Source organism: Mesocricetus auratus, unplaced genomic scaffold, assembly GCF_017639785.1.
Source record: "Mesocricetus auratus isolate SY011 unplaced genomic scaffold, BCM_Maur_2.0 Super-Scaffold_100031, whole genome shotgun sequence".
Taxonomy (NCBI): Eukaryota; Metazoa; Chordata; class Mammalia; order Rodentia; family Cricetidae; genus Mesocricetus; species Mesocricetus auratus.
Window position 1 is genome coordinate 17,451,193 of NW_024429212.1, and position 26,573 is coordinate 17,477,765.

The following is a 26,573-nucleotide window of genomic DNA, read 5'->3' on the forward strand; positions in this document are numbered from 1 at the left end:
CAGGCACAAACACAGAGACCACCCTAAATGACTTCAAGATGCTTAACCTTGATGGCAGAGGCAGCATACACAAAGAATATTGAATCTGACTTAGGGGCCTGGGGAATATTTACCCTGAAAACAGACATAGCACCTGATCCCAAACCCACCTCACCAGCCCCTCCAGGGCTTCAAACAGCCACCCTGAGACCCTAAGAGCAGAGTCATTTGGAACAGCTAAGAAAAAGGTCATTCTTGCCGTTTGGGCCTTCATTACGCAGGGGGTCATTGTCTACCCACCTATATTGCTGTCTTAAGCCCTTTCACAGATAGCTTACCTACACACAGCACTAGGGAAGGGAACATTCTGGTGCCCCCAGGCATGTGCTTCTTACTCCATCAGGTACCTACTGTGAGTCACCGTGAGCCCCAGGGACCGTCGGGCACCTGAGCTTTGACGACAGGTGGACAGGTTGTACACACATCGGGCTATCCTCAGGCTTCCCACGAGAGGAGCCACAAGCAGGAACTTCCCACTCTTCCTCAGAGCAGCGTAATCAATCCCTTTCCCAGTCTCGGCATCGAAGGTCTACCGATGTTTCAAGCCAGCAAGATGACGGCAAATGAGGTTTGCCCAACCCCCAAGCCCACCTCTATGGTTTCTACAACTCCAAGTATATCGGAGGGCAGCTAGGGGCAACATTCCCCCAAAAGGATACACCGCCTACTCTGCTGCTAGCCAGCTCAATAGTAGAGGTATCAAACCCGGAGGCAGGAATAAAGGTCCGGGTCCCAGCTTGTCTAGACCATTTTACTCCCCACCATCACCACCTCATTTTTTTTTATTCCCAGTATCCTATCCCCTCCCCCCAAACCCCTCTTACTTACACATTCACTTCTCCCACCCCCCTTTGTCTCACCCCCTTCCTCCATCCCTCTTCTGACCCCACCAAGCACACATCCCTAGCCCCTCCCCTGGCTTGACCCTTGGCCCTCTGTCCCTCTCCACCCCTGAACAGGTCAAATGAGAAGCAGGAACCCATCGAATGGAGTTCATTGCCTGAAATTTACTGTGTCTGGGTCTGGAGCCCAGCAGACTGGTTTCTCCCCCTTCCTACCACCACCAACTTGACGTCCCCGGCAATACCCTACCCATCGCGGGTTCACTCAGGTGCTGGAGTTTGCCTTCATTGATGTAGCTGGGACTACAAGGGTCTGAGCTGTAGACTCTGTCACACAGAGGAGGCAGTTTCTCTATTCTTCAGGCTGCAATCTGCAACCAGCTCAATAAAGTTGAACACACGAACCTGCCTGCGGAGTGTTCACTGGAGGGGGTATGTCAACCTAAGATCCTTCTGCTCCCCACTCTGCTCAGATAAGCTTACCACCTTCTGTGCCATCCTAGAATCAGGTTAAGTGTCTGGTCACAGAGTTGAGACAAAAATCTTCCTACACCTGTCTATCTCAGACTGGCCATGCCACAGCCCTCAGAACTCCCTCAGTCTCCTGCCAGGAATCTCCCACTCGCCCCCTCTGCCCCTAAACAGGACCTCCCTGCAGCAGCCACTACAAATCTGGCTTGGCCAGGGTCCACCCTAACTGACCAGTATTTTCAATTAATCACTGCCTAGCTGAGGACAAAAAGGCCATCCCGTCATGCTCTAGGTATGCTAAGGACTCTGTGTCCCTGTCAGAGCTCTTAGCGTGGCTGGCACAGTCAAAGAGACCCTGGCAAGCTTCTGCTAGAAGCTTCTGCTAGATGTCTCTGGCCATCCTGAGTGTCTTTTGTGGAGAGAAGCAGGGCCAGGAGCCTCCTGCAAGGCCCCAGCTAGAGGTGTCAAGCCAGGAGTCTCAAGGGGTGGCACTTGGGTAGGGCTTATTATCCTTGGCTCCTTGACACATGTTCTGGGTGAAGAGGGTCCTCCAGACTCAGCCTCCAGGCGCCGATATGGAGTGTTGAAGAAGAGCACCAAGACACAGGTGAAAAGAGTACATAGGCCGGCCAGCAGCAGCAGGGACTCTAAGAACACAAGCAGAGGCCTGTCCCTCAACTGCCCAGGCAGTCAAGGAGTTCCCATCTCCCACCATAGCCAAGCCTCGGTAGACCTGACCCAGCTGACCCCAGTGATGGTGACCACAGAGAGGTCTGGAAACAGGCGTGGGTCTCAACCCTCAGGATGTTCCCAGGTTCAGGTCCAACAACTGGGAATCGCCAAGTTATGGGGACATGTGTGCACTACAACTGAACTCTACCCGCTCTCATCTCCAAATCTTTATCTCTGCCTCTCTCAATCGTCCTGTCTCTGGATCTTTTGTATCTCTGACCCTATTCCTATCTCCGATCAACCCCTCCCATCTGGTCAGGTAGATTCTTTGTGTCCCTGTCTCTCCCTGTTCCTGTCTCTATTTCTTTTTTCTTTTTGGTTTTTGGAGACAGGGTTTCTCTGTATTGTTTTGGAGGCTGTCCTGGAACTCTGTAGACCAGGCTGGCCTCGAACTCACAGAGATCCGCCTGCCTCTGCCTCCCGAGTGCTGTCTCTATTTCTATGTAAATATCTGTGTTTCTCTTTTCCATCTCTGTCTCTTTCTCTCCTATTCACTCCAAGATCTCTGTCGCCTTTCCAGCTAAGATCTCAGTCTCTATTTTCCTGGATATTGAAACATGTCTCACGGGGGTGGGGATACTGATGCTGGATTTTTGTCAGGGTCTTTGGGCTACACCCACAAAGAGGGCCCAGGCATCTGACCATACTGCTCCACACCAAGTAAAGAACAACAAGAATCACGATCCTCAACTGGGCCAGGCCTCCTAACACCCCATCTTCCTGGTCTGGTTTTAGCTCTCTGGAGCCAAAGCCTGGGCACAGACACTCACCTGTCCAGTCTAGCGGCTCCTCACCCTGCTGGCAGGTTGAAAAGGATGGACCTGTTCGCCGCACAGTCAGTGCCGTCAGTAGCAGCATGATGAGCACACCTTCGGCCTGCCTAGAGACAAAGGGCCCTCAGCCTGGGCAGCAAAACTCTCTGCCCACCACACTGAACACTATCTTGGGAAGGGAAAAACATCTATGGGCGACCTCTGCGACACCTGTCACTCCTGAGGTGGCATGCTGTCTCTGTCCACACTGACCCAGCAGCGGCACAGGCTTGGCTTGCAAACAGCAAGTACTTAGTACACATGCTTATCCCTGGCCAGGGCAAGCAGGTTCCCAGCTTCATGGATCAGGAGCCGCAAGGGGAAAGAGTCCATGCCGGTGCGGAAAGATACTCACCCCAGGACAAAAATCAAGCCAGAAGAGGCACCTTCACCCACAGGAAACGAGCATTCAACTGCCAGCTCCATGACCACAGGTGCCACTGAGAAGCCAAAGAGCCCGAGGAGGGAGCAGATGGCGGCCAACGCCAAGGTCTGTCCCCGCAGCTGGGACACCTGGCACCAGCAAAGGGGGAAGAGAAGAATGGAACGGGATGGCTGTGACTCATGCCCCTCCCCTATGAGTTCCTAGACTGGGCAACATGGAGTAAATCCAGCCCTACCCAGGGTTACCCTCAGGCAGAAGCCAGGCTTGACGCTGAGGCACCGGCTCTCGGAAAAGCCACCACGGTACCCTCTGTGCCTCACCCACCCACCCACCTGCCATAGTATCCCTCCATCCTGGGTAGGTGGTCTCTGTTCTTGATGAGTCTCACCAGAGCAAAGGCCACGAAAGTCAAGGAAGTCAGACAGAGGCCTATCTTGGTAGCCTCAGTGAAGTGCTTGGTCCGATCCACATACAGGCCCAGAAGCAGTGCCCCCAGAATCCCAAACACGATGAAGAGGGCCCCACAGAGGCCTGAGAACTCCTGGAAGTGGGGGAGGGCAAGCTTAGAACCATCAGGGAGCCAACAGGGCTCCTTAGAGCATGTGTCATCACCAGGGCGGTTCCAGAGGACCAGTCTAGACAACCTTGTCAAGCTGCCTTCTAGGATGGATTTTTTTTCTGCAATGTGAACCCCACTAAAGGGAAAGGATTATCACCACAGACACCCTAAAACCCTGGATGCATGCCTATGACCCACGAGAGACCTACACCCACCACTCTGTCAGGAGGCAGACTCTGACACAGGTATCATGACGCAGGGATGTATAAGAAGCCATTGACGGTCACCTCCGTGAGAGGCTGTCCATCTCATCCCTATCAGGGGTGAACTGAGTGCTCAGGAGCAACAGGAAACCCTGGCAGAGGCACAGCCCACCCCAAAGGCAAGGGCTACCACTTACATTGGAGTAGCCACTGGCACAAAGGATCTGTTCCAGCAGGGCTGAGAAGCTGGAGAAGACACCAATGCCACCACCAAAGCATACGGCCAGGATAACATAGGCCTTATTCTGTATGAGCTAGAGGGGAAAACAGCTCTCAACGCAGGAGCCCAAGCAGGCTTCTGACCACAGCTTCCCTGCCCACCCCCGGCCCCCCTGCAGAATCCATACAACCCACCAGTTTGAGGCCGTGGAGGAAACTCTCTGAAGTAGAGCCGGCAGCCCCTGCAGATGGCGGGCTGGGAGGCACACTCTCCCAGACACAGGTAGTGGCCAAGAGACAGGCAAGGGCAGCAGGGGCAATGTAGATGCCAAGCTAGGGAAAGATTCTGAGTGTCACAAAGAAGCCACACTGACAATGTGTGCCCCCACATGTCTCAGGATGCTCTTGTCTGCCTTACTAGTCTTTAATCTCCAGAATCAGCAAACCCAACTCCTTTAGGAGAGGGGAGGGGACCGGATCTCTCCACCCTCAGCTGTTCTTCATGGCTTCCTGTAGAACCTCACTTTCAGAATAACACTCGAGGATGAATCCCTCCTTGATAACACCAGCCCAACTTCCCAAGGCTCCCGACCTATCCCCACATAAGAAGCAGATAAAATGCTAACACACCCAGGCATGCCATACCAACAAGAACGCATATATACTGTGTGTGTGTGTGTGTGTGTGTGTGTGTTTCTATAGATCACACACCAGCACAATGACCATATATGTACAAGCTCAAGTTCACATTAGCACACATGTCACCATGCAAGATCATCATGAGCCATCTCACCATCATGGGGATGTCCTCGGCCTTCTTGACCAGGGCAGGAGACAGCACATTTGCCACAAGGATGCCCAGAGGATTTGCTGGGTAGAAAAACAGCTATATAAGCTCAGCTGATGCAGGCCTCACCCCAGCCCTTGGGGGGAGAATCCTTCCTAGCTCAGGCACCTTGGCCTTTGGCCCAAGTTGGGGAGCAGAGGACCACATCCAGCAGGGTCTATGAACTGAGCCCAGGTTACAGGGATCCCACCCCCAGGACTCACACATGGTGCCAATCATGTTAGCTGTAGCTCGCTGGTGCTCTGGAAACCATAAGGCAGCCAGCTTGGCTGGAGAAGAGATGACCAGGGTCTGGGCCAGGGCACAGAGGCTCTGGCCACTCATGAAGAAGGCAAAGGGATTGGGGATCCTGACATCCAAGCAGGGCACAGCACGTAGCAAACTCCCAGCAAAATTCAACCACGCACCCAGGACAGTCTGCAGGAATGGACAGTCAAAAGACTACATGCCAGTCTAGATCCTCTACAACCTACATCTCCAGCTGTCTCTCCCTAGTTTATAGGGGTACCCCAATATCTGCTTGCCATCCCCAGCTGCTCTGCCTGAGGAGCATGGCCAGTGGGGCTGGTGGACTCTAATCTGGAGAAGAGACCAGGCTTCTGCACTCTAAGTCAACGGGTCCCACCCTCCCCATACAGGCATGGGATGAGATCTGACTTACTGCTCCACGGAGCCCAACAGAGTCCAGAACCCAGATGGCTGCCATGCCAAATGGGATGGATACCACAAGGTAGACCAGTGACAGCCAGTTGACCTGTTCCATGGACAGGAAGTAGAGCTGTGCGATGGTGTCTGCTACAGGTGCAAAACTGAGCCATAACTGTGGATACACATTAGTCAGCTATATATGGATACACATTAGTCAGCTATATATGGATACACATTAGTCAGCTATGGGTCACAGACACCACCTCGCCAGCCCTGCTCTTGATGAAGCCTAGGATCCCCATTTGGGGCTAACTCAGGGTAGGAGCAGGAGCCTAATAGAAACTTCGGATCACCCTGCTAGAGAACCACCTTCACCCCGTTACAATCCAGGAAAGCAGCCAGGCATGGCCCACAGACTGACCAGCAGTGGACCATGAGCCAGCAGATACAGAGGCCAAAAACCTGGCCAGAGCCTGAAGGACCACTAATCTCATCAGGATCGGTCTGGTTCTCTGAGGGGGCTAAAGGCACTCAGTGGGGATGGTGCTACTGCCTGGGAGACACTGTGTTGAAGGTAGTGGGAAGAGGAGGGACTTATGTGGAATGAGAGACAGAGAAGCCAGAATCTCAGTGGGTGGGATTTCCTGGACACTGAGTGGGTCATAGCACTTAAGGATGTAGTATTGGAGCACACAGGGTAGGAGGGGGAGATATAGGAGTGAGGGCAAATGGTAACCATGGTTCCAAATTTCATGGTTGAGCAATGTGCTGAGGCAAGATGGACAAGGAACACATTTTGGGGAGACTACGAGGCCTGGAGTGTGGAGGAGACTCCACGCCAGACATCCAGATATGGCTACATGATACCTTGGGGGCTCAGAACATGCATGAGGACCAAGGAGGGGCCAAAAAAAAAAAAAAGCCAAGACAGAAGAGTTCAGAGCCCAGGACTTCTTTAGGGATGGGATGGAATAAATGACATCTCTCCCTGCACAACACCCTCCTGTCTGTCTTAGACGTTACAAAGCAGAGGGACTCTGAAACCCAGCTAACAGAAGAGTGCAAAGTGGAGCAAGTTTTTCTGGAGGAAGTAAGGGGAGGTGTGGGGAGAGAAAGGGTCACCCAAGCTTAGACCAGCAGAGAGAATAGATATATGGCCCCAACAAGGGTGTGTCCCAAATCAAAGTTCCTGATGAACCCTACTCAGGATGACACAGATCCAAGCCACACCCTCCACAGCTGAACACAGTGTGTCAGACTTCCCAGCCTCAAAGCCTCAGCAAACACCAAGGTTGTGCAACAGTTGCATTTCCTTCTTTTTTTATTTTCCCTCAGAGAACAATACAAGGAACAGATCCCCCAGGCGTAGAAAGAACTTCATGCAAGCCTAATCGTCTCCTGCCTGGCTTTGTAGAGCAGACAGGGACCAGGTAAGTTTTCAGAACCTGCTGTACTGGGGGGGGGGCGAAGAACCCATCTAGCAAGTCTCACAGGTTTGTCCTTGCTGCTCCCAGAGCTGTGGCCCGCATACAGGAGGGCAGAGATAGCTCAGGCATGTGTAAAGCAACAGATGTGGAGAGGAGAAAAAAAATCCATCTGTCTCACCTACTGTACAAGAATGCTTTCAACCAGCTCTCAGCCTTGCTCTGGCTCACCCTCTGACCTCCTTTCCATGCAAACCGCAGGGTCATCTCTTGGCCTCACAGCAAGCTCTGCTATGCCTGCGCACCTCAGGCTGCTCTCTCAGGGTCAGCTGCTCTCTCAGGGTCATCTCTTGGCCTCACAGCAAGCTCTGCTATGCCTGTGCCCCTCAGGCTGCTCTCTCAGAACCCTGGACCCAGTCAACAGCCACAGACAAATAAGCCAGGGATTCCAGGGAGCATGGCTGAACATAAAGCCCACTCACTGGTCACAATGAGGACCCAACCTGGATCATGACAATTTTCTAGTATCAGGGTAATATTCTGTTTCCTCCATAAGGACAGCAGGACACCACACAAGTGTCCCAGGCACTTTCCACACCTACAAAAGGTGAGATTCAAGTAGATTCCTGCGTGTATCCTCAGACATCCATCCATCCCAAGCCGGTTATGTTTCCTAATGCTAGAAAGGGGGACCTGTGAGCCAAGCCATAGCGGCAAGTCCCAGCTAGCAAAGGCAGCTACCGGGAGAGAAGTTTCTGATACGGCTACAGTAGCAGGTATCGCCCCTACCTTCACTCAAAGCGGCTTCTTCACAACCAGCGCAGCAGGAAAAAAGAAAGGGCGATGCAAGCCAACCGATTGCTGTTTCACATGGAGTGCCCTGGCCACCGTCTACACAAAGGGCTGCACTTCCTCGTGGACCCACACTCACTTGGCACTCTCTGAGCTGTATGTCTTACAACTCACAGCTGCATGGCCCAAATTGCTATCCATTCAGCGAGGTAGCCACATGCAACCCAAAGTTCTTTCACACGTACGAGGGAGACCCAGCACCAGAGAGGTGCAGGGTTGTCTGTCTCTTGAGTGATATATGGTAACAGTTCCACGCTCTCTCTCCACCTAGGCTCAAGTGCCCGTGGACCTGTGCCTAGGGAGAAAGGATCGTCTACAGTCCACCTATGCCTGATGGGATAAAGAAGGAGTGTCTGTGGGCCCCTGACATTAGCATTTGGGGGCTAGGGAGAGCATGAGAAAGTAACAAGTTGCACGGCTGAGACCCTTGAAACAGACCTGTCCCCTCCCCGGCTGGTCCCTCCCAGGCGGGACAGGCACTTGCCTCTTCTTCCACAACCTCTAGAGCTAGAAGAAAGGCCGGTTTACCTCGAGGAGCAAAACAAACTAGCTCCGGGGCTGCTGTTAGGACCCCGCCCCGCCCTTCCCAGCGCTCGAGTACCATCGCGTTGGAGCAGCTCAGGAGGCTGACCACCAGCAGGAAGACCCAGCGGCGCGCATAGGTGCGGGGAGCAGGCAGCTCGTCTCCAGCGGTCCCAGATGTTCCCTGCCTGTCCCTGGCTTCCGCTCTGTCCCCCATAGTCCTGACCATCCCAGTGTCTGCAGGCCGCCCGCTTGCATTTCACAGCAAAACGCAGCGCGTGGGTGGGAGTCCCAGGAACAGGGCCGGCGGAATCATCTGCTTAATCCCCGCCCCGAAGGATAAATTGGTTGGGAGAAGCCAGGGTTACTCTTCGACAGAGGCCAAGGAGGAAACCGGAGGGATAAAAGTTCCCTGTGTGGCTGCACCGGGAACTTCATCCGCGGTGGTAGGTGCCGGAAAGGGGGTCTCTATTTCATCAAAGTCTGCATTTTTGAAAGTTTCCTCCCAAATTCTCGAGGTCCCAAGCAGCAGCTACGGAAAGGCCCGAGGCCAACAAGGAGGAGTGGAGCGGGATCAATTTTGCAAACGCCTCCAATCCAGGACAGTCACTAGACTCCTCCTAGAGGAGGAAGAGGCGGGGTGGAGGGCGAGGAAAGGCTTCTCCTGGCTACACCACCCATGCCTGTGGGTAGGCAGCCTCAAACTCCATTTCTAGGCTCCTTAATTTGCCTTTGCACCTGGGGAACGGCTGGGCTGCAACTCAGGTATGGGCAGTTGCTTTCTGTCATCAGAAAGGAGAGGTCTGGCAAAGAAGTTAGGAGTCACCTGACCCGGGGCTGAAGCAGCTGACAGGAGTAATCTTTGCCACTGTGTTTGACCTGGCCAATCCTAGGGAAGCCCAGTGGGCCAAAGTTCCTGTTCAGACTAGTGAGGAGGAGGGAAGAGCTGTTGGGGCAGGGGCAGGCCGAGTTGTGGAGGGAGATGGGGAGCTGGCCAGGCAGGGGAAGGAGGTGGGTTTCTCTCAGTGAGGAGAGGCTCTTTCTGCTTCAGACACATCCCTATGGTCTTGCCCTCAAGATTACTAGTCCTTTTTGTTCAGTTCTGGGACTTAGGAATTTGGTTTTCGAGCCGGAGTCGCCTCACTGGTATAGCCCAGGCTCGAGCCAGAGCCTCACTGGTCTAGCCCAGGCTAGCCTCCAGTTTCCAGTGTTCCTGCTGTTCATCTTCAGTATTGGATGGTACCACCTGTCAACCACGCAGCCTGAACAAGCTTGCTGTGTGTTCTTCACCCCGATTGCCCTCAGTCTGCCGTTCATAGTCACTTCCACGAAGACCCAGCCTCCCATACTCTCCCCCCACGACCTGGAGCTGCCTTGGCCTGGGGACTCTGACATGCTGACATTCTATCTAGGAGACTGAGAGGGTGGTTCAGGCTTCAGTGTTCAGGGTCCTAGCTTAGACGGGAACCCTGTCTGTCCCCAGCTTCTGATAACCTATGTCCAAATGAGGCCATCACCATGAATACTTCCTGTATTGCCACATCTCTGTTTAAGCAAACCTTCCTCTATCTTAGGGCTCTTGTGCTGAGTAGGTGAGTTCAACGAGGTCTCCAAGCGTTAAGATCAGTACACAGTCAACAGCTGTTGTCTTCCTAAACATTCTGCCAGTGTGGACAACATAGAAACCAAAATGAAAAACAATACATTCATGATCTCATCAAAGATAATACTCAGCTATAAGCTTAACAAAGCAGTTATAGCACTTATATGCTAAAAATTGCACAACACTAATAAAAAAAAAACCAAGGACCTACAGAAATGGACAAGTGTACCTTACTCATATCCTGAAAAACTCAGCATGTTAGCTGATACTAGTTTTCTCTGAACTGACCTATAGGGTTAATGCAGTGTCTATCAAGAGGCTTTTCTACACACAGATGGGAAGAAAATATTTGCAAGCCACATATCTAACAAAGGACTACTACATAGTGTTTTTCAAACCCAGTTAGAATATGGGCAAAAGACTGAAGAGAATAAACAGATGGCAAATAAGGATTAATGGCTAACTTTATTAGCCATCAGTAAGATGCTAATTAAAACCACAAGGAGCTAATGCCATACTTCGTTTTAGAGTGCTAAACAAAATAACCGACAACACTAAATGTTGTCAAGGCTGTAGAAAACGAGTTGGTAGTTGCTCATAAAACTAAGAACGTAGCCGGGCGGTGGTGGCGCACACCTTTAGTCCCAGCACTCGGGAGGCAGAGGCAGGCGGATCTTTGTGAGTTCGAGGCCGGGCTGGACCGACAGCCTCCAAAACAATACAGAGAAACCCTGTCTCGTAAAAACAAAACAAAACAAAAAAACCAAAAAAACAAAAAACAAAACAAAAAAACTAAGAACGTAGTTATCACATAACCCAGTCATTGCTGCCATGAGTATTTATCCATGAGAGATAAAAACCTGTAGCAGCTTTATTTGTTATCACCAAAAAAGTATAAACACTCAGGTGTCTTTCAGTCAGTGAATAGTCAAGTAAACTACACCATGGAATATTATTCAGAAATGAAGAGCAAATATAGTCAGCAACCTGCTTAATTATGCAGAGTGAGGAGATAAAGGCCAGCCCTATGGTTATATATGGAGTGACTCCATTTGCAATGGTTTGGTGTGGTCTGGGTATGTTTCCAAGTGTCCCTGTGCTGTAACCGTTTCTCTCAAAGTGGTGATGTTGACATGGAAGAGGCTTTAAAAGATGGGATCTAGTAGGAACCTTGAGGTATTTTGGGGTGCTGCTTTTGGAAAACACATAATTCTTCAATTTCCACAGGCCACTAAGTTAAGTCTTGACATTATTATTTTAAAAGACAAGCTTGGGTGCCCGGGACTTAGCTCAGCGATGGGATGGTTGTTTAGACTGGGCAAGGTACTGAGTTCAGCCTCCAACACTCACTATGGCTCCCCTCACCATGGCTTCCTGTCTGCCAGTGTAATCATTCCCTCTAAGAAATGCCCCATCCATTGTGACACCATTCACCATTGAGATGCTCACCAGAGTTGAGGTGATGGCTATACCGAACACCTGAACCTCCAAAACTGTATGCCAAACACACCTTTTTTCTTTCTTTTTTTAATTAATTTATTTTTTATTTTCTACATTCCAATCCCAGTTTCCCCCTCCCTCTCCTCATCCCAACTCCCATCTGCTCCTCAGAGAGGGTAAAGCTTCCCCTAGGATGTCAACCAAGTATGTCCCATCACCTCGCTGAGGCAGGACCAAGGCACATCTCTTTTCTTATAAGGTGACCCATACTCGGACATTTCATCACAGTAGCCAAAAATAAACTAACACAATATTTATGTAACATTTTTGTAGAATTGGAGAATGGCAGTGGTTAGGGCTCAGAGACTAGGGCCGGAGAGGAGGATTGTGAAACCTTTGTTATGCTGATGACAATGAAGGAAGTCTGGCATCTTCTTGGTCTTGATCTTCAGGGGCTTGTGGGGACACCAGACCTTAAACAGAGACCCACCTCCCCTTAGGCCTGGGAGCAGGCAACTTCGAGATAATGTTTACTGAAAACAATTCAGTGCTATAAAGCTCTTGATAGGGCTCCGTTAAGGGCTTGCTCACTGAAACACCATGACTTTGATCCCCCTACGGCTAGATGCTTCTTCCTGCTCCCTGCTGTTTCTCCCCGATTCTGGGGCCAGAGATTAAACCACCAGCCAGGAGGGTGAGAAGTCTGTGAGAGCTGTGAGAGGTGTGTGAGAGCTCGGTTGGAGAATTGTGTGTATATGGATGGCAGAAGTCCTTAAATAGGGAAGCGTTTTTTCTTGGGGAGTTCTCCTAAGCCGACTTGGGGAGCATAAAGTTTTCTTAAAGCAACCGACCGGTCTCTGTGTCATCTATCCCGACCACCTTGCTACATTCTCAGATGCAGGCTGCTCAGCAGGTGTGACAGGGGCTGGTTTAACATCCAACCCCCTAATCACGGGGAAACCTAGCCATGGTGAATATTCAGTGTCTTTCCCTCCTTTTTAAGCCAAATTCAGACTTCTTCTAGCATCTCAAACCAACACTAAGGATGGGCTTCTCAGGCCTGTTTGTCTTTCCCCAAATGGTATCTTGTCAAAAATCAAGCAATTGCTATGATGAGAGCATGGAGCAAGGCCCCCTTTTCTGGGATACTGCCAGAAATAAATACTCTCTGAGACCAGAGGAGCCCTGCCTGGTTATTTATTTGGTGTTTGTTTGCTCTTCCTAGAGAATGTTGGGGATGGTGAGGGCAAGGGCCCCACCTGTCTATCCCAGTTATCTGGGTAATGACTGGCTGTGTCTTAGGAAAACAAAGGTGGAGGAAAAACAAGCCCTTCAGCTGTGGGCCACTCCTCTATGGAGGCTGCCAGGCACCCACATACAGCTGCGTAGAGCCTCCCAGACCTATCTGGTTCCAAAGGCATGCCTCCCTCCTGTATCTGCCCAATGACTCACCTGTGCCTCACTCATCTAACCAGGACCCAGCTGCAGGAAAACCATGTAAGATACCCACACCCATCAGGGACCGTGTTAGCATATCAGGATTGAGACTCTCAGGTGCCTCGAGCTAATTGACTTTGGCTTCATCTTGACCGCCACGAAAGGCATCCATTGCTAGACTGTGTACCTTTTGTATCCTTTTTGAGGGAGGTCTCTGATCACTGTTACCTGGGCTCTAGTTGGTCCCTACAGACAGGGCCCCCAGGTGTCCACTTCTTCCCTTTCCCATCCACTCCTAGAGCTTTTATAAGCTCCAAAGTGGAAGCCATAAAGTGTCTATAAAACCAACCCAACTTGTAGCCCCCACCCCAGGACTACATGGCTGCAGCAGAACTATTAATCTCTTAAAGAAGTGAAATCTTAGGTTTTCTCATTTGTATACATAGTATCAGATAGGACTTTTCTGCCTAAGTGTGGTGTGAAATAGTATTGGCTATCTCTGTCTCTCTGTCATCCCCCCTCGTGTGTGTGTGTGTGTGTGTGTGTGTGTGTGTGTGTGTGTGTGTGTGTGTGTGTGTGTGCTGAGGCTTGAACGCAGACCCTTGTACAAGCCAGGGCAGTCTCTCTACCATGCAACCACACCTCCAGCTCCTGTATCTTTCTGTATAAAAATATCTGACATTTGTTCTGTGCATTTTTCTGGACCAAAGCGAGTATTTAGTTTGTGTTAATGCTTTATGCCCTTGCATAATATTAAGGTTCTGGTGTGAGATGTGAGATGGGTCTGTCTTTTGTGTATGTAGAAATGTTTATCTGCCTTTTTTGTTTATGTGTGACCAGGGGTTTCTATGCAGATGTAAAGAGTGTCTCTTAGGGGCTGGAGAGATGGTTCCGCAGATAAGAGCACATGTTCTTGCCCAGGATTCTGGTTTGGTTTCCAGCACTTGCACGGTGGCCAATAACCATTCATAATTTCAGCTTCAAGGGGCACGATGCCGATACTTGTGACTTCAGCTGACACCAGGCATACATATGGTGTCACACACACACACACACACACACACACAGGCAAAACACTCATACACATTGTGGTGGTTTGAAAGAAAATGGTCCCCACAGGGAGTGATATCAAAAAAGTGTGGCCTTGTTGGACGAAGTGTGTTCCTGTGGGGGCAGGCTTTGAGGTCTTATATGCTCAAGCTGAGCCTAGTGTGGTGCTCTGTTCACTTCCTGTTGCCTATAGATTAAGATGTAGGGCTTCAGCTATCTCTGCAGTGCAATGTCTGCCAGCACGCTGCCATGCTTCTCACCAGATGATAATGAGCTGAACCTCTGAACTGTAAGTCAACCCTGATTAGATGTTTTCCTTTATAAGAGTTCCTATGATTATGGGGGTCTCTTCACAGTAACAGAAACCCTAAGATACACAAAATAAATAGAAAAACTCTTAAAGTTTTTAATTATTTAAAAAGCATGCCTGTGTGTAGTTTAGAATGAACATAGGTAAAATCAGAAACATGGAGGGGCTCGATTTTAATTGTTCATAAGCCCAGCTGGCCTGCCAGAGTTTCACATGTGTAAATAATAGGGAACATAAGATTCCTAGGTACAGCCAGGCATTGGTGGCGTACACCTTTAATCCCAGCACTCGGGAGGCAGAGGCAGGCGGATCTCTGTGAGTTCGAGGCCAGCCTGGTCTACAAAGTGAGTGCCAGGACAGCCTCCAAAGCTACAGAGAAATCCTGTCTCGAAAATCCAAAAAAAAAAAAAGATTCCTAGGTACAGATAAAACTTTTGATACCCAAGGCAGAAGCAGCTGACTTTGTATTGATTCCTCAGCTGGTCTGATAGTCCTTGCATACACATTGGGGTACATTTCAAGAGAATCCTGAAAACAAGTGTGCCCTTCAAGCCCTGGGACTGCAATGACTTCCTTATCTCCTTTCCAGAGGGAAAGCCTGATTTATACTCTGGAATCTATGCCTTGCTTGTCCTGGGAAGGAAAGAGCAATCAAGCATACATTCCTAACCTGGCTGAAACTACACTGTTGTGAGGACAGACACCACTGTACAGAAGCATGAGGCGTTCGTGGAGAGTGACTTCCCAGTAGGATCTAATTTGAACTACGTATTGAATTCACTGTGGGAGCATGGTCATGGCTTTTACAGTAAGCTGTGTTTATGGTGTGTGTGTGTGTGTTCTAAGTTGTATATCTAATAGTTTATTTATGGTTTTTAAAAAGGCACTTTTCTTTTGTACGTGTGAGTAGATATCTCATTTTTCAAATGTGTGGCATTTGAGATGGATATCTTCTCGGTGTACATGTGAGAGAGATGCTTAATGTTCATGTGTGTGTGTGTGTGTGTGTTCAGTTCTTTAACTTTATTGTTGTTTCCATAGAAATAAGTAGGCAACACTTCATTTTTTAATCAGTCCTAAATATTTTGTAGTTAAAAAATATATATATTTTAAAGAACAGTTTTTCTGAGATAATAATTCACGAGGCATCCATTCAAAGCACCCAAAGAGGGCCAACAAGGTAGGGAAAAGCCCACGAAAACCTGGATTTGATCCCCAGGTTTAAGCCATGTTAAAAAGCCAGATTTGGTGATATGTGCGCGTGCATGCGTGTGTGTGTGTGTGTGTGTGTGTGTGTGTGTGCGTGTGTGTGTGTGTGTGTGTGTGTGTGTGTGTGTGTGTGTGTGTAATCCCAGCACTTCTGGGGTGATGTGGGAGGCAGACAGGAGAACTGCTGTCACATGCCAACTGGCTTTGTTGAGGTTGCAACCTAAACAAGAGAGACCCTTTCTCAGTCCTGTGGAAGTAGAGAATTAGCTCCTGAAAGAAGTTGTCCTTTGATCTCCACACATGCCCTGAGGGTGTGTGTGTGTGTGTGTGTGTGTGTGTGTGTGTGTGTGTGTGTGTGTGTGTGTTTCACCACATGAATAAAAAAATAATCAAATTAAAGTGAACAGATGGATCTGAGCATGGTGCCAGTGCCTGAAATGTGCTTCAAAAGGTCATCCTCAGCCACACTGAGAGTTGGAGGCCAGCCTGGGCTACATAAAATCCTACCTCAAAAAATTACAAAATAGCTGGGTAGTGGTGGCGCACGCCTTTAATCCCATCACTTGGGAGGCAGAGGCAGGCGGATCTCTGTGAGTTCAAGGCCAGCCTGGTCTACAAAGTGAGTTCCAGGACACCTAGGTCTGTTACACAGAGAAACCTTGTCTTGGAAAATAAAAAGTAAAAAAAAATTTAAATGAAGTACATAAGTTTTAGATTTTAATGCAGTTACCAAACAAATAGTTTTATATTGCCACTGCAAAGAATGATGGTGCTCACTCACAGTTACACAGTTACTCTTGACAATGGCTTATCTATGGATTTGCCTGTTCTGAACATTAAATTTTAATAGAATCATGCCACATGTGGTCTTCTTTTTCTTCTTCTTCTTCTTCTTCTTCTTCTTCTTCTTCTTCTTCTTCTTCTTCTTCTTCTTCTTCTTCTTCTTCTTCTTCTTCTTCTTCTTTTTTTTTTTTGGTTTTTCGAGACAGGGTTTCTCTGTGACTTTGGAGGCTGTCCTGGAGCTAGCTCTTGTAGACCAGGCTGGTCTCAAATTCACAGAGATCCGCCTGCCTCTGCCTCCCAAGTGCTGGGATTAAAGGCGTGCGCCACCAAAGCCTGGCACAAGTGGTCTTCTGTCACACTTGTGTGACTGGCTGTTTTCACTCAACAGAGTGCTTCCAGGCTTATCCATATTGTGACAGGTGCCAGCACTTCTTTCATTGCCATATTTTACTATATGCATATGCCACATGGTATTCATTCATTTACTTACTCATTCACTGATTGATTGGTACATGGGATGTTACCGCTTTAGAACCACTGAAAATGTGGCTACTCTGAGTACTTAGAGGTTTCTGTGTAGAATTTGTCTTCATTTCCCCTAGTTCTATATCCTAAGAGAGGGATTGTGGAGTCTTATGCTTATCTTACATCTCACATTTGAGAAGCTCCAGATGGTCTTTCAAAGAAATTATGCCATTTTTTGCATTCCCACTAACAGTGTATGAAGACTCCAATTTCTCTATATCCTTGCCAAAACTTGCCGCTGCCTGCGTTTTTAGTTATAACCGTGCAAGAGGGTATTGGGTAGTATCTTGTAGTTGAGATTTGTATTTCCTAGTGGCTAAAAATGGTGAGTTTATTTGCCTTTGTGTATCTTCTTTAAGAAACCATCTCACTTGGGGTTTTGGTGGTGCACATCTTTTTAATCCTAGCACTCAAAAGACAGGCAAATGGATCTCTGAGTTTGAGGCCAGCCTGGTCTGCAGAGCAAGCCTCTTTGTGTTTTTTCTTTTTCCTTTATTTTACTTGGTATTACGATGGCTATTGTCTTTTTCCTCTCCAATGTCTTTTAGAACAAGCGTCTTAAGGGGTTTTGATTGGGATTCCATTGAAGTTATAGATAGGTTGAGAAGAACTGATGTCTATTTATAATTTATCTTTCTTATCTGCCTATCTATCTATCATCTATCTATCTATCTATCTATCTATCTATCTATCTATCTATGTAATTTATCTACCTACTTGTATCTGTGAACATGAATTATCTTCATTAAAAATTATTTCACGAAAAAAATATTTTATGTGTATGGGCATTTTGCCTGCACGTTTGTCTATGCATCATTTGTGTGCCTGGTGCCTGAGGAGTCCAGAAGACAGTATAGGATCCCCATGGAACTACAGTTGCAGATGATTGTGAGCAGTCATGTAGGTGCTGGGACTCAAACCTTCTGGAAAAACAGCCAGTGTTCCTTTTTTTCCCCCCAAGACAGAGTTTCTCTGTGTAACAGTTCCAGCTGTTCTCGAACTCGCTTTGTAGACTAGGCTGGCCTTGAACTCACAGAGATCTGCCTGCCTCTGCCTCCCAAGTGATGGGATTAAAGGCATGCGCCACCAAGGCCTAGCCAGCCAGTACTCTTAATAACTAGACCATCTCTCCAGCACCTCCCTATTTATTTTTACATCATTAAACTTGTGTCATTCCTACACACAGATTCTATACACATTGTCCTGAGGAAGGCTCAGAGGCTACCATCCATTTTTATCCCATGGGATTTTAGTACTTATCTATAAAAGATGAGGCCACTTAAAAAACAACCGCAACATCATTATTACATCTTAAGATGGACCTTAGATCTCTGACATCACCAGATGCCAAAACAGGGTCCACTCATCTGATTGCTGCAACAAGTGCTCCGTCTGGCTTGGTTTCCTTGATTGAGTAGCAGCTACTGGAGCTGCTCCCATAGGGAAGGCACCTTAGCTGCTTTTCCCATATCTGTAACCAACCAGATGTGACCACTGCTGCTCCATTCCTACTTCCCTGGTCCAGAACAAAATTTCAGTGGCAAATCTGGGAAAACTTCTTAAGATGGGTGTAGGTGGACTTTTCTGTCCCCCCAGCTGCTCCCCAATAACCACACAGAGATGTATTAATTATAAGTACTCAGCTGATGGCATAAGCTTGTGTTTTATCTAGCTCTTTTGTTTGTTTGTTTTTTGTTTTTTTTTGAGACAGGGTTTCTTTGTGGCTTTGGAGGCCGTCCTGGAACTAGTTAGCTAGCTCTTATTACTTAAATTAATCCATTTCTGTTAATCTATGTGTTGCCCCCAGGCTCATTTACCTCATGGACATACTTCTCATCACTCTGCATCTCAGAGCATCTCCTCAGACTCCTTCCTTCTTCTTCCTAGCCTCCTCCTAGTCTGACTCTCCTGCCCAGCTACAGGCCAGTCAACTCTTTATTAACCAATGAAAATAATAGATATTTACAGTGTACAAAGATTGTTCAACAGCAGGTGGGGTCTGTTCTGGCTAGGTTTATGTCAGCTCAACACGGCTAGAGTCATTTGGGAAGAGGAAGAAAATGAGAAACTGAGAGAATGCCCCCACCAGACTGACCTGAGAGCAAGCCAGTGGGGCATTTTCTTAATTAACAATTGACAGGGGAAGGCCCAGTCTACTGCGGGTGGTACCACCCCAGGGCAGGTGGTCCTGGGGTTTATAAGAAAGCAGGCTGAGCGAAGTCAGTAAGCAGAGTTCCTCCCATAGCCTCTGCCTTCAGTCCTTGCCTCCAGGTTTTTGCATTGAGCTCCTGTCTTGACTTCCCTAGATGATGAACTGCAAGCTGCAAGATAGAATGAGCCCTTTCCTCGCCAAGTTGTTCTGGTCACGGTGTTTTGTCACAGCAATAACAACCTAAGAGAAGCTCAGATGGTCTGTGTTCAGGTGGGATTTCTGGCAAGTCTCTTCCTGGTGACACCATCAGAGGCACACAGCACATAGCTTTGGCAATACTACTGACAGTAACAGTTGTTATATAACACAGCTGTTTTAATTGAATGATTTTCCGAGTGCCAAGCATCAAACCCAGGGCCTTACACGCTGCAGATTGTGTTCAGTAACTGAGCTGCAACCTATTCCCATAATTTTATTTTTGATTTTTAGCTGGATTATTATGAAGAGGAGGCATCACCTACAAGTCTGTGGTTATCTTTAGGTGCGGTTCATGTAGAAGGGAAGATCCAGTTGTCACTCGTTATTTTAAAAATTCTTCACGAGTCCCGTGATGCTGCAATACTGGGCTTTATGCATTCAGGTTTTGAACACGCCAGATCTGTTTCAATCAACTGCTTCCGTTTTTCTTGAAGATAGTCTGTGGCTCTTCTTTTGGCACAGACGTTGTTGTTATGTGGCATCACGGTGTCTGTTTTTCTGTCCATCTTCTGGTTTTCCTCCCACTTGAGCACCAGGAGCACAGGTCAGAAACTGTTTATGTACACTACTCAGCTCTCCAGTGCTGTTTCTAGGAGTACTTGAGAGACTGATTCCCTCCTTAGGGTCAGATTCTGGCTCTGTGTCTCCGGCCGCTGGTGCTAACTAGATGTGGATGCCACACCCTTTCCCTGTGAGTTCTCACCGTGTGCAGCACTGTAAACACTTCTGTGCTGTTAGGGTTAGGGTTTTATGGTAGCAACGCATCACAGACAAGGTCAAGTTACCAAGCACTTCTGCCCCTCCAGGCCTCCTGGCTTTATCAGGCTGGACAGGGCTGTCTTTTTAGATCATCCCACTGCTGGAAGCCTTCTGGATGCCCCTAGAATACCGGGCTACCTGAGTAGTGGGAACAGTGATACCTGCTTGGTGGACCTCCCAGATCTCTGTCTTCTCTCCTTTCTTCCCCAGCAGTGGCAATTTCCCTGAAGGACTAGCAATGCTAAGATGACAGTTTTGAAGCGCTGTACAGATCAGAGTTCTTATCTGGGGTGGTCTATTGGCTTCCCCCAAGGCTTCCCCGACTATTCCTGCTTTCTCTAGGCCCACAATCTGATTGTCTGGCATGTCTGTAAACTGATATTTGACTTATTCTGTTCAGTGTCTTAGTTGTTTGGGTGGGAGGGTCACACAGCCTTTGTATACTCATGCCTATTTTGCAGACAGGGCTAGAGCTGGGCCTACATTTTCCATGATTTCAGCCACTGTAGGGGACACAGCTCCACTAGGGACTTGAGGTGCAGGTGCCTAGTGTGCCCAGAGGCATCAAGGAGAGCCACAGAATTTGTGAATGAACACAAGGACAATGTCCCAAGGGAGTAGGAACCAGCTACAAGACAGGACCTGGGAGGAGTTGTACTCTTTTCTCTGTGCAATTTTTCTGACTAGCACACTCAAGAGCTAATGGGATCCTCTCAGGGCAGCTAGGAGGAAGACATCTCTCCAGGAGAACACAGCAAAGTCAAATACTGCAGGGGTCACTGGTAACAGGCCTTGGATTTAGTTCCAAAATGTTCTGGACAAGAAGCATTTGTTGAAAAGCAAGGCAAAGCCTGACAGGGTTAAGAGAGAACTTGCATAGACACATGGAGTCATGGGGTTGGAGAGATGGCTCAGCAGTTAAGAGCACTAGCTGTTCTTCCAAAGGATCTGCATTTGATCCCACATGACCACTAACTACTGTCTATAACTCCAGTTTTAGGGATCCAATACTCTATTTTGGTCTCCAAAGGAACTGTAGCACAAGTTCTAATACGTCATAATAATAATAATAATAATAATAATAACAACAACAGAGTCAGATACTGACGGGATAAACGCTGAAAGATCAGAGGAGTAAAGGAGTCAGCCACAAGAGAGAGAGAGACCTCTTATCTCTACTGAATTCTCAGACCAAAGGGACGATCCTGTCCCTACAAATCCACAGACTGAATGCCATGAGCATCTGCCTCCTCCTCCTGCCTTATATTCCTCTTTCTGCCCAGCTGTATTATTCCTGTCTCCACTTCCCTTGTGCTGGTATTAAAGGTGTGTGATCCCAAGTGCTAGGATCCCCTTTGCGTGAGCCCTGTTTCTTTTTGAGAATGAATTGCTTTCGTGTAGTTCAGGGTAGCCTTGAACTCACAGAGATCCGTCTGCCTCTGTCTCCCAAGGGATGGGATTAAAGGTGTGCACCACCACTGCCTGGCCTCTATGGCTAACTAGTGGCTTAGCTCCAAACTCTGATCTTCAGGCAAGCTTTTGTTTGTTAGATCACAAGCAAAATATCACCACAGGGAACTGCACACATGTGGTACACAGACATGCATGCAGGAAAACACACACATACATACATACATGCATACATACATGCATACATACATACATATAAAACAATCTTTTAGAACCTTTTAAAAAAAGAAGCATGAGGTCAGTTCATTCTTTTCTCCCATTAGCCCCACTGGGAGTTTGTAGGTGGTGAGAAGACCATCAAAAAGAAAACTCATCACAGAGGATGGACCACATACCCCAGAGAGGCTAGGCAGAGACAGAAATCAGGAGGGAAGTGTTCCCTTCCCTGCCATCCAAACTGAGTGCCATAATTTTGGATTCCTTCACTTGCTTGGCTGAACCCATACATGTACCATTGAACTTAGTATATTACTAAATCAAGACAGTCACGTGATTTCAGGTCTCTTTAAGCTGCCACAATACCCTAACCCACTGGTTTCTGCTTTGGGTAAAGCCTTGGAGTGTTTTGAGCAGGGAACACGTCCCAACTAATGCTTTATGAAAGCCACTATTTTGTGCTGAAAATGGATCAGGGAGCAAGGACAGATACAAGGAGACTAGTTGGAAGCTAGTCACTAACCTAGGGATACAGGGTGAGGATGGGGGAAGGGACATTTGGCTGGATTCTGATGGGTCACAGCTAGAGTTCCTGAGACATCCCTGATGGCTAGACACAGAAACAAGGTGTGGACCCTAGACCTAGAATGACATCTGAATATGGTCTTACCTAAGGCATGAAAAAGCCCACCAGCAGACAGGTGGTTTTGGCGTCTGTCTGTCAAGTTAGATGACTTCCTGGAATCTGTGCCCTAATCCCAGGGCTGCTCAACAGTACCTCTTTGCTATTTCTAATACCAACACCATATCCTCCATTACTCTGGGTCTGTCTCTCAACTCTCTCCCTCATCAATAGCCTCTCTGTGATTGCAAAGGTCGGTCAGATTTCTGTAGAGCATACCTGCCTTGTTCCCGCGGAGCCTTACCTCCAAAGAACCATCCATACGACGGTAGCAGGACTTTCGACCTCACTGCACACATGCACTAACTGGATTCCTTTCAAGGACGATCCCCCGCCCCTTCTAACTCCATCCTTGTCCCACTGACTGTCTAACATACCGCGCTGTCACAACTACCTTGTTCCCTAAGAATAGCCTTCCAGCGGGATGTGGTAGCCTTGAATCCCAGCACCCATCTTTGAGTTCGAGGCCAGCCTGGTTTACAAAGTGAGTCCCAGGACACCCAGGGCTGTTACACAGAGAAACCCTGTCTTGAAGAAGAAAGAAAAAAAAAAGAACAGACTTCCTTTTCTCTGTTTTCTGCCCACTCCCAGTTATGGTGACCGCCGATCACTACGCACAGACGAGCTGTATAGGTTTCCACGGTTCGAAAGTCGAGCAGAAGAAGGGTTTCTGTCCGTGTACACAGAATTCTGCGCACCTGGCTGATTCCTAGACAGGACAGGAATGTAAGAGGAAACCCGTCGTCCGGGTGCTCCGGTTAAGTTCCCGACCCAGACCGTCGCCTGTCAGAAGCGTCCTGCTGTCCGGCAGACGCCGTTTCACTAGACTGTGGCCTCCGACCACGCCTTCTGACCCACCTCTCACCCTGCGGCCACGCCCTTGTGCTCCACCCCGCCTGTCTGGTCGTGCCAGCTTCCTGAGGCGAGCGCGGCCAGCACGCGCCTGCGCCCTCTGGCCCCGCCTGGACCCCACCCCTGTAGGCTCCGCCCTCCAGAGGCCCCGCCTCCTCCCGTTCGCGAGGTGGGAGCCGAGCCGCACACTGCGCATGCTCCAACCGCGGCGCCCCCGACACCGCACTCGGCTGGGTTCGGGCATTTCCGCCTCTTTGTTTTAAACTCCGCACGGCTTTTTTCTCCTCCTCTTGGGGGGGACCCAGAGGGAGCGGCGCCCCCTCCCCCTCCCGGCGAGCCCCCGCGTGCGCCCGCTCGCCCGCCGCCCGAGACGCAGGTCAGTGAGCCCGCCCCGCCCGGCCTGGCCCGCGCGCCCGCTCCTCGGCCGCGGCCTCGGCCCTTGGTCGGCTGAAGGCTGCGAGCCCAGCGCCCTCGGCAGGCCCGGGAGGCGGGACCCTAAAAGCCTGCCAGAAGGCCAGGACTTGGGAGGTCTGGACCCTGGGAGGGCAGAACCCTGGGCTATTCTGGATTCTGTATCCCGGAACTACCTGGACCCCGGGAGGACAGTAACCCGGACCAGGCAGAACCGTGGGAAGACAAGAGCCTGCACCAGGCTGGACCCTGGACCAGGCTGGACCAGGGGTGGGTAGAATCCTAGAGCAGACAGAACACCGAGCCAGGCTGGATTCCAAGCAGACGGGACCCCGAGAGAGCAGAACCTAGGGAAGACGAGGATCCCAGACGGGTTGGACCAAGCACCAGGCAGGATTCCAGAGAACAGGACCCCGGAAGAACAGGAGTCTGGATCATGCTGGATCCAGGGAGATCAGAACCTCAGACCAGACGGGACCCAGAGCAGGCCAGAAATACTGGGACTGGGCAGATCCCTTCTGAGGACAAGTGGAGACCCGACCCTTGGGTTGGTCACTGGGGGAGGGTCACTACTAGAGACCCGACCAGATTCAAGAAAGGTCATTGAGGAAGACTGCATCTCAGGACCCGACAGGACCTAGAAAATGCCAGGATCTCTGAGATGGTCCAACTCAAGATAGATTACAGAGGAGGGTTAAGACCCTGAGACCACCCCCACGGAGGGCCGGGACTCTGGGACAAGGCCACAGGAAGGTCAGGACCCAGGGACAAATCAGCTGTAGAGAGCTAAGAAACCAAGGCTGGCCCTGAGGGATCTGGACCACCATTGTGGTCCTTAGAGCAGTTTGGAGCCCCGAGGATCAACCGTGAAGAGGGTTCAGAGTATAGACAGGCTTCAGGACAAATAGAATCAAAGGTGGGTCGCTTTAGGGTGTAAGCCTTGGGGCTGAACGACGAAGGAGGTCCTCAGGGAGTACATGGATAATAGTTGGGACTTCTTGACAGGGGGTCTTGGAACTCCAGATATATCGACCCCAAAATCTGAAAAAAATCACTAGACACTGGGGATCCAGGAGTGGCCCAGATCTACCCAGTCCACACTGGACCTTTTCGGTGAAGTGCTTACATGTGGGTTCCTGGTTACTTGAGCCCGAGGATTCAAACCCTGCACTTCACACAAGTCCCTGATCACCTCGATGTTATGGAGTGGGTGAGGATCTAAGGATAGTTACAAGGCAAAGTTGGAGCTTATCCTGGCTCCAAGGATTCGAGTATCAAGGGCATGCCCTAGCCTCCAAGTTGCCTCCCCTGCCCTCCCCAGCTCCTACAGGACCGAACCTTTTCCTAGTCTTGGCCACAGGTCACTGGCTGCACCTACTTGAGGGTGTGTACAGAGGCTAGAGGTGTAGCCAGTGGGGAGGAGGCTCTGGAGGAGTCGATAGGAAGGTGAGGTTAATGGGCAGAGGATTGAGGGGGCTGTTGCGTGGATGAGCACCTAGTACCCCGTCTCCTGTTTCACCCCTAAGAAGGGAAGCATTAGAGGACCTTGGGAACAGGTTTTTGTTTCTCTGAAATCTTTCCAGTCAGTCTGTCACGGGGAACACAATGTTTGTGGAAGAGTGAGATGTGTGTTTGCTGCTGTGGGAGACAGTAACAGTGTGCTGCTGTTGACTAGGGCTAGTACTGAGGTGTCCACTGAAAACCTGATTTATTTCAAGATGAAAAGCCGGGGCGGGGGTTTCTGGAGTGTCCTAGCTCCCACACAGTGGGCGTGTTCCCTTGTAGAAGCTCTGCTTGGTCAGGCTGGATTTAAAAGTGCTGGCTACAGGGTGAGTCTAAACTCTGGACTGTTTAGATTTCCAGGAGATACTTGAATCGGTCAGTTCCATGTTTCATTTTGAACCACTTTACTTCTTGGTTGCTGGTTAAGAACAAGTCTGGCTTCCTTAGCACTGATGTCAACTGAGTTGTGCTCCTGAAATGGAAAGTTGTGTTTGCCAAGAGTTCCTACCCTTGAGACCCTTGTACCCAGAGCTTGCTGCTGGTTTGTTCTTTGGTTGTGCCCTTTACCGTATTTTCTTGCGTGAACTTTTAGGAAAGAATGAGAATTTGTCTAGGTTCGAAGATGCACTCCTTCTTCCCATGCTTGAACTTTTAAACATAGAGCAGCGTTGAAGGGTTGGCGTTATTCATGTGTTGCTGTACAGCATATTTTACCCCCAGAATGCAGTGACCTGAGCCAAAAAAAATTGATTCTAGTAGAAGGGGGAAGAGCCCAGGCCTGACCTTGCAGGTCTTGCGGCCAAGTTCCATGGGCCTGTAGTCAGGCCTCCTTTGGGGGGTCCCACGGGAAGTCTCCCAATCCAGGCTCCCTTCTACATTGCCAGCCGGAGACCCAGTTCTTTTCCTGGGGCATCTCAAAAGGACAGTGGAGAAGGGGCCAATGATAGAGCAAGGCAGCCTCTACAGTGTACCCCTGCAGGTGGTGTGCCATTACTTCTGCTGAATTGCTTTTTAAGAATGACACAAGACCCTGTGCACACTCAGGAATAGAAAATCCCACAAAGTGGGTATACCAGAAGGTGGGAATCAGGCTTTGCAATATTGCTGTCAGCCAGGCACTTATCAAGTTTTAAGTATCATATTGCCCATACCCAAGACAATTTCTTAAGTAAATTAAGAGTTATGTGTAGCTCTAGACATGGTAGCCCACACTTATAATCCTAGCACTTGGGAGCTGAGACAGAAGGATTGCAGTGAGTTTGAGTTTGAGGGCAAACCTGAGCTACAGTAGTGAATTCCAGGCCCACTTTGGGCTGCAGAGTGTGATCCTATCTTAGTAACAAAAATAGTTGTGTGCAGAGTGGTGTGTTAGAATGAGGCCAATAAATAACATGTCTGATGTCACTGTAAAAGTTCAG

General features: G+C 49.2%; 2 protein-coding genes across 5 annotated transcripts in view; one reads left to right on the top strand and one right to left on the bottom strand.

Annotated features, from left to right (window-relative positions):
• Positions 1-1,026: 1,026 nt before the first annotated feature.
• On the bottom strand, positions 1,027-9,279 carry Slc49a3 (solute carrier family 49 member 3). 4 transcript variants are annotated; one of them, XM_040733485.1, is made up of 10 exons: positions 8,635-9,277; positions 5,771-5,929; positions 5,313-5,550; positions 5,056-5,132; positions 4,458-4,595; positions 4,241-4,357; positions 3,670-3,822; positions 3,252-3,409; positions 2,855-2,964; positions 1,027-1,999 (listed from the first exon to the last, which is right to left on the bottom strand). In XM_040733485.1, exons 1-10 carry the CDS (start codon positions 8,782-8,784, stop codon positions 1,722-1,724), a joined length of 1,578 nt encoding a protein of 525 aa, XP_040589419.1. In that variant the 5' UTR covers positions 8,785-9,277; the 3' UTR covers positions 1,027-1,721. The 4 variants fall into 4 exon arrangements, with proteins under 4 accessions (XP_040589419.1, XP_040589420.1, XP_040589421.1 ...); XM_040733486.1 differs by having other exon boundaries at positions 5,313-5,526; positions 8,635-9,266; XM_040733487.1 differs by lacking the exon at positions 5,313-5,550 and having other exon boundaries at positions 8,562-9,279.
• Positions 9,280-23,425: 14,146 nt separating this feature from the next.
• Positions 23,426-26,573, top strand: part of Pcgf3 (polycomb group ring finger 3) — a 37,659-nt gene continuing 34,511 nt past the window's right edge. Inside the window, exon 1 of the mRNA XM_005077407.4 lies at positions 23,426-23,617. The gene's annotated coding sequence lies outside the window, so the exon portion shown is untranslated. The remainder of the gene's footprint in view (positions 23,618-26,573) is intronic.